The sequence below is a fragment of the Megalops cyprinoides genome, chromosome 7, assembly GCF_013368585.1.
Source record: "Megalops cyprinoides isolate fMegCyp1 chromosome 7, fMegCyp1.pri, whole genome shotgun sequence".
Lineage (NCBI taxonomy): Eukaryota > Metazoa > Chordata > Actinopteri > Elopiformes > Megalopidae > Megalops > Megalops cyprinoides.
The window spans coordinates 9,112,999-9,126,184 of NC_050589.1; the positions used below are offsets into that span (position 1 = coordinate 9,112,999).

Sequence of the window (13,186 nt, forward strand, 5' to 3'; positions counted from 1 at the left end):
TGGCACATTCGCGGGTCTGTGATTGACGGAGGGAGAGACAGGGACTGTGATCTATAGCTGTGATCTATAGCTGTGATCTACAGCCGATGCATGTAGCCTGTGACCCGCCTCTGTCCAAGCAGTGCCCCCCCCCAACTCTCCACCCCCCGCCCCCCCCCCCCCAACCAAACTGCCCACCTGCTCACTCAAAACGTGGTATGCCATTCCATTGCCGGTGCGCTTTGCCCACGAACATTGAAGGATGCCTGCCAATCGCAATGCTGCAGTTAAATGTTGTACTGCAGCCTAAGAATTCTCCATTCCATTTAGCCTGCTAGGTTTCAGACATACAATGCATATATATATATATATATATATCCCCTCCATCCAATTCCATCCAAATCTGCATCTGCTTTGCTTTATCACTAGACCAAGCAGAATGACTGAACCGCATATAAAAAATTATGCGTGACTGATTTTCTGTGGAGATGTGTAAGTATGTTCTACAGTGGGATTGTGTAGCATGGAGAAATGTATACTCTTCTCTTTCAAAATGGCAAAATCTGTGTCATAAATTTGAAATGGATGTTTGTTCATACTTTTTACAATCTCTAGGTCACATCAGGGCAGTGCAGGTAATCTATAGACAGACACACAGACATGGCTGCATTCACAAACACACACACACACACACACACGCACACCATGCGTGGTTGGGGGGGAAATAAAACTAAGTCTGGGTTGAAGGAAAGGTCAGCTAATTTTTTAATTGCACCTAAAGAATGGCATTCCCTGAATCCGCCGAGGGAACACGTTCGTTGCAAATGGGCACCACTGGGGACCTCCTGACTCCCGATTCATCACAGTGGGGGACAGGGGCAGATCCCACAGGAGCCGGGAACAGAGGGATGAGTGGCATGCCAGCCTGAAACGATATCTCACTCGCCTGTCTTCACCCACTCCATCTGTGCCCACTCTGTAACCCATCTCTGCTGAATGACTGTTTATTAACCTTTCTATATTAAGCAAGTCACTTCTTCTGTTCGACCCCCCCCCCCCCAACACCCCCCCCCCATACACACACATTCTACATACGGCAACAATTCAGTCAGCCGTGAAAACACTCGCCTGCCTCCCACCCCTGTTTAATGGAAGCCATGCTCCTCTCTTGCGCACACCACTTCTATGTACTTAACACGGAACCACTGCAACAACCCATCCCCAAGACAAGAACTGGTATTTGTACAGGCTCGGCGCCAGGAGAAAATACAAAGGGGTGCAATTACAATCCACGGGGGCATGAAAAGCCATAAATACTATGTAGACATTTGGATACAAGGAGACAACTCGGGGTGCACTGGGGTCCGTTTGGCAGTGCACCCCTAAGCACCCCCATAGCGCCTGTATTTGTATCTATACTATCAGCGGCTATAGTCAATAGACTTCTTTCCAATGAAATACTATGGGAGATGCTGACAGGTATGACACTGGACACCCTGTCTGTGTCTTTGCCTATGGCCTTGGGGCTTATACAGTGAGAATGAAGGATTAGTGTTTCTAAAAGATGGCATCCTTTCTCTCGTAGCACTTGAGGCTGTTGAGCAGGGGAAGAAGAGCTGTTGAGCAAAGGATTCACTCCATTAGGAGGTAATCCTCGTGGGGAATTTCACAAAGCAAGCCGTCGCCTACAGTGACGTAAAAATCATGCCTTCACGCAAATAAAACAAACACCCCATCAGAAATATTGTATTACTGATAATCCGACTAATTTGCAGAGTGGCGGATCTTCTGAACTGCTGTTATGACATCATATTGTTGCTGTGTGTTTTAGTAAATAAAACAGGGGTTGAGATGGTAATGTTACCTTCGGTGTCTGTCTACACTGCTCTGTAATTCCATTCCTGTCAGACATGGGTGGGACAGAGGCGCCTTCCACTTCAAGATGGATGTAAAATTACAGGAAGAGTGACACAGGCTGGTGTCAATGACAAAATTGACCAATGACCCCTGAATCACTCTTCAGTGTACTTTGATGGTAGTCTCTTTGGCTCGATATGACATACAGGACTGCTTCCAAAAGGTGTCCCATAGTTCAGTCTGTAACAACATGTAAGATCACAATATGTCGCAAAGAATTTCTGGGAAGAACCTTGTAGTTACAGTTACATGTCCATATATTTTTAAAAATATGAAAAATCATAGGCGTGTTACGAAAAAGGTTTCCTCTCAAACTGTGAGAAAAGCAAGGCACTTGTAGCTAAGTAGCTCAGTATATGCCCATTTTAGATCATATTCATGTGCTTACATGAATGCTGTGTCAGTTACTTAGTCTAGCTATGTGCATTTCATTTCATAATATCACAATGGCTGAACTACATTCCTGGGGCAGCTAGCTAAAAAAAATGAATCTAGACAGCTTGCTAGACCTGTTAGCCAGCTAGCCAGCAGGTGTTGTTAAGCCATTTAATGCCCTTAGAGCTTTAGTTTCAATTCTTTATGCCTTCAGGTGCAAATGAGGTCTATTTCTCTTACTCTCTTAATAACTAAGCAACGACCACACAAAAATCAAAAAATAAAAAATAATAATAAATAATAATAAATAATGAAAAAATAAAATATGTGGATGGTGTGGTAGACCAAACAGTAACAGCACCAATCATTGTAAATTGGCATATGATGTCAGTGGAGCACACTATGGTCAGACACCTGTAGCAAGAAAAGTCACATTTCATACACCTCGTCAGACACCTGTAGCTACAAAAGTCACATTGTCACAGCTGATCAAATACCTATAGCTAGAAATGTCACATTTCTTTCAGTTGGTCAGATACCTGTAGCTAATAAAAAATCACATTTCCTACGGCTGGTCAGACACCTGTCGCTAGTAGATTTAGATGTCTTTGGCACAATGAGTAAAATTCATGCAGTCTGGAACAAAACTTATGAAGCAAAAAAGTATAGCATATATTATATAATATTCTGAATATAAAAATGAAGATAAAACTATGGAGCTGGATTGATGGTGCTGGCAATGTCACGCTGATGGTGTCGAGTGAGGACAGCAGAGACCAGTGCCCTCACTCATGTTTTCCAGGGGACCTCGGTGGATATGTGTGTGTATGTTTGTGCCATCGCCTGAGTGCATTTATGGCTGATATCTCTGCAGGGTGCACAGATAAGCCTCCCTCGGCGGGAGGCTTGGGCTCCATTTCACATTGGACCGTCTGTCGGTCCGGAATAACTCCCGCCCCAAACCCACGCGCTGGATGCGTCTCAACGCCCACGCAGTTAGCTGTAAATTTCCACACAGATTCTCCCGGCATGAAAATCTAATAGGCTTCATATTTTGAAAACACACTCTGAAAAAATTATCGCTTTTCTTTTAAGTCAACTTTGAAATGACCTAGATCCATCCCTTGTAAGGAGGATGGTGGTGGGTTTGTTGTTCTGGAGAGTGACCAGCCTCTTTTTGTATCAGTTCCACACCTCTGAAGCACCCGGCAGCAGGGGGATCTGGACACGTTGCCATGGGAGACGTGGGACCTCAGCGCACACATCTGCTCCGTTATCTCACAGTGCATTCGGAGGGTGTTCAGCCCTTTTTGTGGACGTTCAGGACATTTTGTGACGAACATGGTAAAGGACGGGAATGCAATGGGCAGTTTTTTTATACTATAATTCAACTGCAGGAAATTTTTAAAACTGCATTTCTAAAACTTGCATTTCCAAAATAAAACATTCCATGAAATATATTGGCTTTGGAAGCTGGTATCTGCTTTTTGTAGCTATGTTAGTGATAAACATGACTTGCCGCTTACTTGGCTCGACTGATCCATTCATTTCGGCATTATAATAACAGCTCTGACACAGACATTTTATTCTTGTATTCTCATTTTATATACTGATGTGTTTAATAATGTTGTATTTCATATTTCATTTTGTAAAGGGCAAATACATTCTTCTGTTATGTGAGCTGTGCTCCAATGATGCAAACTTTGCAAAATAAAGTATGCTAAAAAATGTATTGTGAGAAAAAAAATATTATTAAAAGTAATCTTGCTGTATAAAACAGAAAGAATCTGAGGAAAGCACCCCCCCCCCCTTTTAAAAATTATGATGGGATGCTTATACTATGACATCCATCTAATTGTTTAAACATAGAATGAATGAGGTTTCAAGAAGCTTGCTGTCTGTGTGTAATTCAATGCACTACCAAATAAACACATATAAGATTACATCTGCCATCAATCTGAGGAAAGCGGTGGCTGCAAACCAGAAAAAACATCACATTGTTTTATTACTATCCCCAAAGAATGTGTGGTCATGTGGCATAATTATGATTGATTATTAAAACCCATCAATGCCTGAGCTCTGAAGCATGCATGAGTGTATGTTATTGCATAGTCTATAGTTACTGTAATATAAAGGAAGCGCATTGCTGCACATCACCACCATGTGGAAACCATTAAGGGGATTTCTTTTAGATTTTTGTAAGCCTTACAAAATATTACATTACGTACATGCATTTAGCAGCCACTCTTATCCAGAGCAACTTCCAGCACAATAGAACATAAGTATATTCATTCAAGTTTACTGAGCAACATTTAACCAAAAAAAGAACAGTAATGAATTTCAAATTTGGGTGTTGAAAGAGGTTAGCATGTGGGTTGGAGGTGCCTGGTTTCCTGAGTGGGAGGGTGACTGTATGTGTATGTGTGTGTGTGTGTGTGTGTGTGTGTGTGTGTGTGTGTGTGTGTGTGTGTGTGTGTGTGACTGTCTGTGTCTGGGTATGTGTGTATTTGTGCGTGTGTTTCTATGTTGACGGAGTCAGTTGTGGTCAAACGTGTTAGGGTTTAATCTTCCCTGAGCAGTGAAGGTGCTTCTACCATATAAAGCAGTCTGTGTGCCCTTTGCTCAAGCCAGACTGTTATCAGCTGTTGAGCAGGCTGTGACACTCCGCTCCCCGGCAGCACTGAGGGGTCCACAGCGCCCACACGGCAACGGCACAGTCGAGCGAAGGAGACGGGGACACACGCTGAGCTGGTACAGAACCCGTGGCTAATTACCACATGCATGCGAGCAGGAGACAAGTGCAAGATTGTGTGTGTGTGTGTGTGTGTGTGTGTGTGTATGTTTGTGTATGCATGGGTATGTAAGTGTGTATGTGCATATGTGCATGTGTGTATGTGTGTGTATGTGCGTGTGTGTGTGTGTATGCTTGTGTGTGTGTAAAAGGGGGGGAAAAGTCATGAATGAATGTACATGCCCAAATGAATACATGGTATTTCTTTCTGGATTTCCTTTTGAATTGTGTACTTTATATGTTATACTGAATACTATATACTGGGTAAATAAATTATAATTGCACCATTTCAGCTGTGGTATCATATCTGATGAACATATTCACCAGCTAGATACTATGACATTAAAACACATATCTTAAAAGGTGAAATAAATCTGACCTGGAATGGATATTTGATGCAAGTAATTTACTTATATATTTATTTGTGTAATAGCTTTTTAAACTTTTTATCAAACAATACATGTATTTTATTTTGTGCAGACTTTAAGTTTATTTTTAAAGTTTAAAAATTTATTTTTGTGTATAGTTTATTTTCAACAAAGTACAAAAGTAATAATAGTAATAATTATACTGGTATTAATTTGTTTATTTAGTCTATTCTTTAAATGAATACCACATAATTACCTAAAGTATTAGGAGCACTACAACAACAATACTTATATATAATACTTATATATAATAATAACATATTTTATATATTATATATAACAATTACCTGAGATGACATTTACCTCTAAAGAACAGAGTAAGAACGGCTGGTTTAACTAACAATATATTTTAATACAGGCAGTAGGATGTGCTGTATTAGACTTTGAACATGTATTATGTCAGTGCCAAATTGCATATATACAGTAGCAGGGTATACTTAGAATAGGACTCTGAGAGTACTTAAAAAGCATGAAAAGCAGTAGGGCAGAGAATCTAAAAATTGCACAACAGGAGTTTAAAAAGGAAATGTACACAATGTTTTTTTAGTTGCTGTTGTGTGCAGTAAAGGAAAGCTGTCTTTTGTACATTTGGAAAATAATTTATTTATCATTTATCAATGCACTGTGTTATGGTGGTCAGTGGAACATCACAAGGTCTGTTATAAACTGAAGGAATATCATTATTTAAGGACAGATTATACATTTGTAAACAGTAATAATGTCTAGATGATCCAACAACTTTTATAATGCCACTGGAGGTGTTTAGAATAATTTAATCATTTTTAAATCCATGTATTACCATGAAGCAAACATCTGACAGTAAACTTTCAAAATCAATCCCTTGAAACCAGACTACACGAAGTGTAATAACAAGTAAGTTTATGAGGTCGTAATTTTATGATTCTAAAATGCCTGCAATGTTCTGAGGATCCAGTTGCACTTCAGCTGTTATTTTATTTTGCTGTATCAAAACAACAGTCCTGGCTGTCTACCTCCAGCCTTTCCTCTTTCTCTCTTCTCAGTCTGAATATCTGTCTTACTTTTAGACACCCTTTCCCCACTTCTGCCAAGATTGAGATTTTTATATTTACATTTTTAGTGAAGGGGATTATCTCAAAGAGACACAAAATATAATAAAATATGATAAGAAATAAAACGGAACCCTGTCTCTTACAATACCTTTATGCTGAATTTTCTGCTTTGTCAAGTTTGAAGAGTATTGTTATAAATTTGATTTGCCTGACTGGGTAGAACAGGGTAGAAAAGACAGGGACATTTTTAATTATCAGACCTGGCTGGACTGAAATCGTGCTCAAATGAGTGGGCACACCGTTGTGTAACAACAACATATTCATTCAGAGTCATATTTTCAATCACTGAAATCATTTTAGTGGGTAGGATTTTGCTAGTAGCTGCAGCGGCTCACACTCTTGTACTACTTGATAACCTGCTAATCAAGCTAGCCACTGACTGAGTAGATCTCATTCTAACAATTGATGCATTCCAACCCATGCAGAGTAGCTTGAGTTTTGGCTGTGGTGACAGCAGCTATCTGGAGATAATGAAGTGCCCAGCATGTGTAAGGGCAAGTTGAAGGCATAAAACCTGTCACGGCTGCATCGCGGCAAACTGTCACTCATACACATTCTAGATGCCACTCAGCTAGCTTTGGGAAAAGGAAGAGTAGCCGTCACTCTTACCTATCAAAATAACACTGATGACAGAAGTGTTATGGAAAATGGCTGGCTATTTAAAGTTTGGGAAGTGTCCAATCATAACTGTTATTTCAGTGTTTGGCTTTTGCACAAACATGGTCTTTCCAAAATAACCTTGTTGTTGCATTTGAGTAAAATGCCTAAAGTTGAAGTTATTATTGTTATTTTATTTCTAAGTTTATTTCAAATGTTTATTATTAATGTGTATTTTTATTTTTGTGTATTTCGTTTTGAATTAATGTATTTTAAACATGGTTCTCGTTCTACTTCTTTTTTATTCTTATTTATTTACGAAAAGAAAGATTGTTTGTTTTATTATGAATAGTTTTGTCAAGTTCAATATTTTTGCATTTATTCATTTTGTTCTCAATAATTAATTTTCATTTTGGAAAAACCCATATATATCTTCACCGCCCCCCCCTCCCCCCCAAAAATCCCTACCATAGGAATTTATTAATTTATAATTAATATTATTATTAAAGCATAGATGTTAATAACCATTCAACTCCCATTCAGCATTGCCATGATTCCATTCATATGACAGGTTGCTTTTAACAGTTTTAAATCATAGTTCTCTTTTAAGGAGTAACATAAAAACACAAAACCTTGGGTCTCATAAAAATGAAAAATAAAAGTCTAGTTAGAGGTTCAAACCTGCAGTCTTGCTCCTGTCACAAGGAAGACCGCTAAGGCATGCACTGGGAAAAGGCATGCATTGGGTGTGCGTTACAGTAAATGCCACCTCTTTAGCACTATTTAAAAAGGAGGTACCCTTATAGCAATGATTGTATCAAATATGAAAAGAAGCACAATATTATAAAAAATTGTTCTCTCTGATATTAAAGCTGCAAATCAAGATGAAAATGGTCATGAGGCAATCTGTTACATGTGATCAGACATTCAAGTGTATCAGGAGTATAAATCTACATATCAGCATTACTCTGCAATACATCATCTGTGTTATCTGTGATTAATGTGATGTAATTTTATTACTTTTGTTTTGTGGTGTGTGATGCATGAGAATTTTGAAAGCAAAGTTTACCAGCTGCTGCAGGTGGAGCTGCTGTTCAAATTTTACTTGAAAATGTAATGTTCATTTAAGTTAATTTGCTTCCAAAGAACAGAAATGTTTAGAAGTTTGGAACACTTTAATTGGTCTCAAAGGCTTGTAACAATATTAAAGCTGCATTAAGGGATTTCATGGGCACTTAATGATACCGGGTGGATTACTTAATGTTTCCGCTATAAAGCAGTGAACAATTTGCCTTAATTTGGCTTTTGGCTTTAATGTGTTTACTCAAAGATTGTTTTAGGTATGCCAAATTCAGTATTTGAGTCTTTGTTGTAGATGTATTTGAATTGTATTTTCAAATATAATGCTCAACATTATGGTAATTGAACATATGGTAATTTCATTAATTAAAAATAAATTCCAATTCCAAAATTGAAGCAAGTTAGTTTCAAAGTTTCATAATATTGTTATTTTCATAACATTCACACAGTAGGCAACTAATTAAAATCATTACTCACTCTCAGACTCTTCATTCTCTTTGAAAACCAGATGCTTACATTTTCCTTCCAACACATTACATTTGTGTCAAATACATTTACACAAAGTGTTTGAAAATACTTGTGCAACTTAACCAGTGAAAAGTTTAAAGTTGCACCCAGAGACCTGTAAGATTCACTCTGCATATATAATCTGAGAGCTGTAAGACTCATTCTGCATATAGAATCAGAGACCTGTAAGATTCTCTCTGCATATAGAATCTGAGACCTCTTAGATTCATTTTGGGTATGCTGTGTTAGAGACCTGTGAGATTAATGCGTTGTGCACGGCTCCCGTTCAGGTCTGAAGACTGAGCAGGGAATGGCTGACGGGGGCCTGATCGACGAGCTGATCGAACTCACAGCTCAGAGCCTGAGCAACCTGGAGATCCAGGAGCACTTTAACGTCATCAAGGAGATCGGCCGCGGGAAATACGGCAAGGTGCTGCTGGTCACCCATCGCTGCAGGGGTACGTTTAGGGACAAAAGCCCTTATTCTGCAGGTTTTACCATCTGTAGGGGTGCTGTATCTTACAAACCACGTTCAGACAAGTGGGTTCTGTATCCAGTTTTATCCACAGTTAATTTCTGACTTAAATAAAAAGTCAGAAATAAAAAGCAGATATACAGAAATACAGATATATTGATGATATATCTAGTGAAATGTAGATATAGTAATGATATATATCTATATATAATATAGATATATTATTGGCCAACTGTGCAGTTCTAGATATTGATATGCTTACCTCATCTAAACTAAATCAAATAGGGTAATTTGCCATAATCAATTATCTATTTCATTTCCTTAAAGAGAAGTAATTCATTGAAACCAAAAAAGAATAAAGTAAAAAAAATAAATAAATACTACATACAATAAAATTACATTACTTCATGTCATTGTCATTTAGGTATTAGCTATTTATGCAATTATTTTAGAATACATACATACTTACACAGCATTTATAATGTACTCTCCAAAATATACATAAAATGGCAATAACAAATATGCAGTAACATATGCCAAAATATTTACAGTAAATTTATATAATACATATATATTTAATTAAAAAAAAGCCTTCTTAAGAAGAACAAATAAACATTTTTTTTCATGTGTTTAAATTGAAATGGTGAAGCTGTTTCCTAGTTCTGTCCATGACTCCTGCTGTGGGTTGCTCCACAGGTACCCCCATGGCCCTGAAGGTGATGCCCAAAGCCTCCACCAAGCTGCAGGGCTTCCTCAGGGAGTACTGCATCTCCCTCCACCTCTCCTGCCACCCCTGCATCGTGGGGCTCTTCGGCATAGCCTTCCAGTCCAAGGAGCACTACGGCTTCGCCCAGGAGCTGGTGATCGGGAAGGACCTGTTCGCCGTCATCCAGCCGCGGGTGAGAGAAAACAACTGCCCCCGCGGAGCCTTCGCATACTTCACATTCCCAAAGATTAGGACGTATGGCAATGATGTATTGGATCTTAAAGCCAACCGCGCATTAAGCAAGAGCCGAACCGAAACTGTTTACACTCTGTGCAACTGCTTTGCTGGCATTTCTCAGCAGTGAAAGGTTCTCATCAGTCATCTCAGGAGCCAGGGAGTGAGTGTGAGAGGCGACAGGTTCATCTGGCCGTTTTCTTACAGCTGCAGCCAAAAAAAGGAACTCAATACTCCCCCTAGTGGGTGGTTAGGCTAAACAAGCTCTGAAAATGCATTCTAACAACTCAAGCAAAGCACAATTATATTAATTATAGATTGTATCGGTTTCATTTGTGGGTTTACTCACATGTTTACTCAAATGTCCAACATAAATGTTTTTGTTATACAGGCAAAAACACACAGAGCGTACAGGGTGTCTAGGCTAAGCAGTCAGATCTGTTGATGTGTCCCTCACTCTAATATTCATATCTAAAATGTAAGTCCAGTTGGCTCATAATCCTATGAATCTCAACTGAGTGTATCTAAAACCGAGCTACTTTGGATTTTCCATATTTCTGAACATTAGAGACTTTCAGACTGTCATCTGAACATTAGAAGTCTTTTTTTTTTAATTCAAAAAAGCTGTTGAAATGTAACGAGTCTAATCACAGTGACATTTGGTGGTGCTTTGAGACGCAGCGCACTTTCAGTAACAGCTGTGATTGTAAGATGAATGAAAACTCCCAGAGGGAGCTCTCTCTTTCTCCCGTACAGCTTTGGGCTGCTGTAGGTCAGCCACTGAGGTGTCGTGTTTCTGACATGTATCAGAGTGAGGCGGAGAGCGAGCGTTGCGCTTACATTGTGACATCACACATTCCTTTTAGGCCTACAGCCCACTTCTCCACTTCAGTGTCAATTTAACACTTTAAATAACAATACAGCGTGAGCCTCGTGATTGAGACATAGCAGTACCTTTACCTCATCTGTCAAAAGACATCTGTCTTACATGTCATCATTTTCACCTTGATTGCAACCATTTCAGTTGTAAAGTGGAATCATTGTGGCTTGTGTTTGTATTCGTATCGATTACACATGAACCTCTTTCTCTTTGGCACTGAGGAAAAGGCCTGTATCTGAAAAACTCCAGTATACTTCCAATGCCATATTACACTTTGGTCCTGTACGTCAAAATCCAGTCAGCATATAAGTTCATGGTCTGTGTCATCACTGCATTACATTACATTACTGTCATTTAGCAGGTGCTCTTATGCAAAGCGACTTACACAATTTTATATTTTATCGCACTTCTACAGTTAAATATTTACTTAGGCAATTCTGGGAAAAAAGTAGCTTGCCCAAGGGTACAGTAGCAATGCCCCAACAGGGAATCAAACCAGCAATCTTTCGGTTACATGCCATGCTCCCAACACTTACGCACACGCACTGCTACCTTACACGATTACATGCCCATTCACTCATAATGCTCATCTCTGCCCATAGGTGGGCATCCCTGAGGGTGCGGTGAAGCGCTGCGCCCTGCAGATCGCCAGCGCCCTGGAGTTCATCCACAGCCACGGCCTGGTGCACCGTGACATCAAGCCGGAGAACATCCTGCTGCTGGACCGCCACTGCCGCCGGGTGAAGCTGGCCGACTTCGGCCTGGCGCAGAAGCGGGGCACGCTGATCCGCCTCATCTCGGGCACGCTGCCGTACATGGCCCCGGAGCTGTGCGCCGTGGCGGCCGAGGCCGGCGAGGAGGCCCCCCGGGCCCCGCCCCTCAGCGTGGAGCCCAGCCTGGACACCTGGGCCTTCGGTGTGCTCCTCTTCTGCATCCTCACCGGCTTCTTCCCCTGGGAGCGCTGCACCGCCTCCGACGACTTCTACCAGGAGTTCGCCGACTGGTGCGGGGACCCCGCGACGGCCGACGTCCCATCCCAGTGGCGCAGGTTCACCCCGGCCTGCATGGAGATGTTCAGCCGGCTCCTGGCGCTGGACGCGGGGGCGAGGTGCAGCGTGGGCGAGGTGGGGACCTACCTGGATCGGGACTGGGTGAGGACAGTGGGCACCGGCGGACAGGCGGGGGAGAACGGCAAGGTCAACGCCACACACACCCTCAGCGTGACCCGGAGCAGTCCTGTGCACCAAATGGTGGAGTGAAGCTCTCCCGGGAAGCCCGTCTGTTCGTCTAGCACAGCAATATTCTCCCTGGGTGCTCATTTCGGTCTTATTTCAAACTAAGGGTGAGGAGCTATTCTCAGAATGTCTCCAAAAGCTTAGAGGAGAGGGGTGTTTTTAACTAGCAGAGACTAGAGAATAGCGGTCATTTAACCCGAAGAGGTAATCACGTGACCTGGACACATTGTCCACCCGAGCAGAACCCTCAACCTCACACAACACATGGAGGTTAGCTCTAGCGACCATAGAGTAGCAAAATGCCATACATTGAGATGTGTGGGCAGCTGTCACAGTAAAAAAGTTCACATACCTTATGCCAGTATAAAGCTGATAACTACCTTAGAAGCCTGTTTATGTTTTACGAACGTATTGAAATGTCAGAAGTCCACGCTATGACATGTCTCTAAGCTAGAGACAATAGAGATAATAGTGACTGTTTAAATAGCCATGGCAAAGGAACAGCATGCCCTCTGAAGTGCCGTCATTGCTGTATTGGTATTAATAGCACACAGGTAGTAACGGTATGGTAAAACATAACCAGTGTAGCTCATTAGAGACTTTGTGAAGAGCAAGTGTTGAATGGATTAGACAACTTGTATAAATCCATCTGGAAATTAGGGTGTCTTGATGAAGACAGATGTTAACAATTACGCTTGCAGTGTGTGGGTGTACACGCTCCTGCATATTATCTCAAACCTGATGTTTTTTGTGTGTGTGTGTGACTTTTCTCACAAATATGTGTACAGTATGATGCTCTCACCAATTACCAATGTATACATGATGCATTCTTGTGTATGTGCATGGTTTGGCTTTGAATTACAGTAAACACCAATTTGCTCACAGCATTCT

General features: G+C 40.9%; 1 protein-coding gene across 1 annotated transcript; it reads left to right on the forward strand.

The window, feature by feature from the left end:
- Window positions 1-4,768: 4,768 nt before the first annotated feature.
- si:dkey-8e10.3 (serine/threonine-protein kinase SBK1) lies at window positions 4,769-12,876 on the forward strand. Its single transcript, XM_036533906.1, has 4 exons — window positions 4,769-5,022; window positions 9,056-9,223; window positions 9,937-10,139; window positions 11,663-12,876. Exons 2-4 carry the CDS (start codon window positions 9,076-9,078, stop codon window positions 12,317-12,319), a joined length of 1,008 nt encoding a protein of 335 aa, XP_036389799.1. The 5' UTR covers window positions 4,769-5,022; window positions 9,056-9,075; the 3' UTR covers window positions 12,320-12,876.
- The last annotated feature ends 310 nt before the right edge of the window (window positions 12,877-13,186 follow it).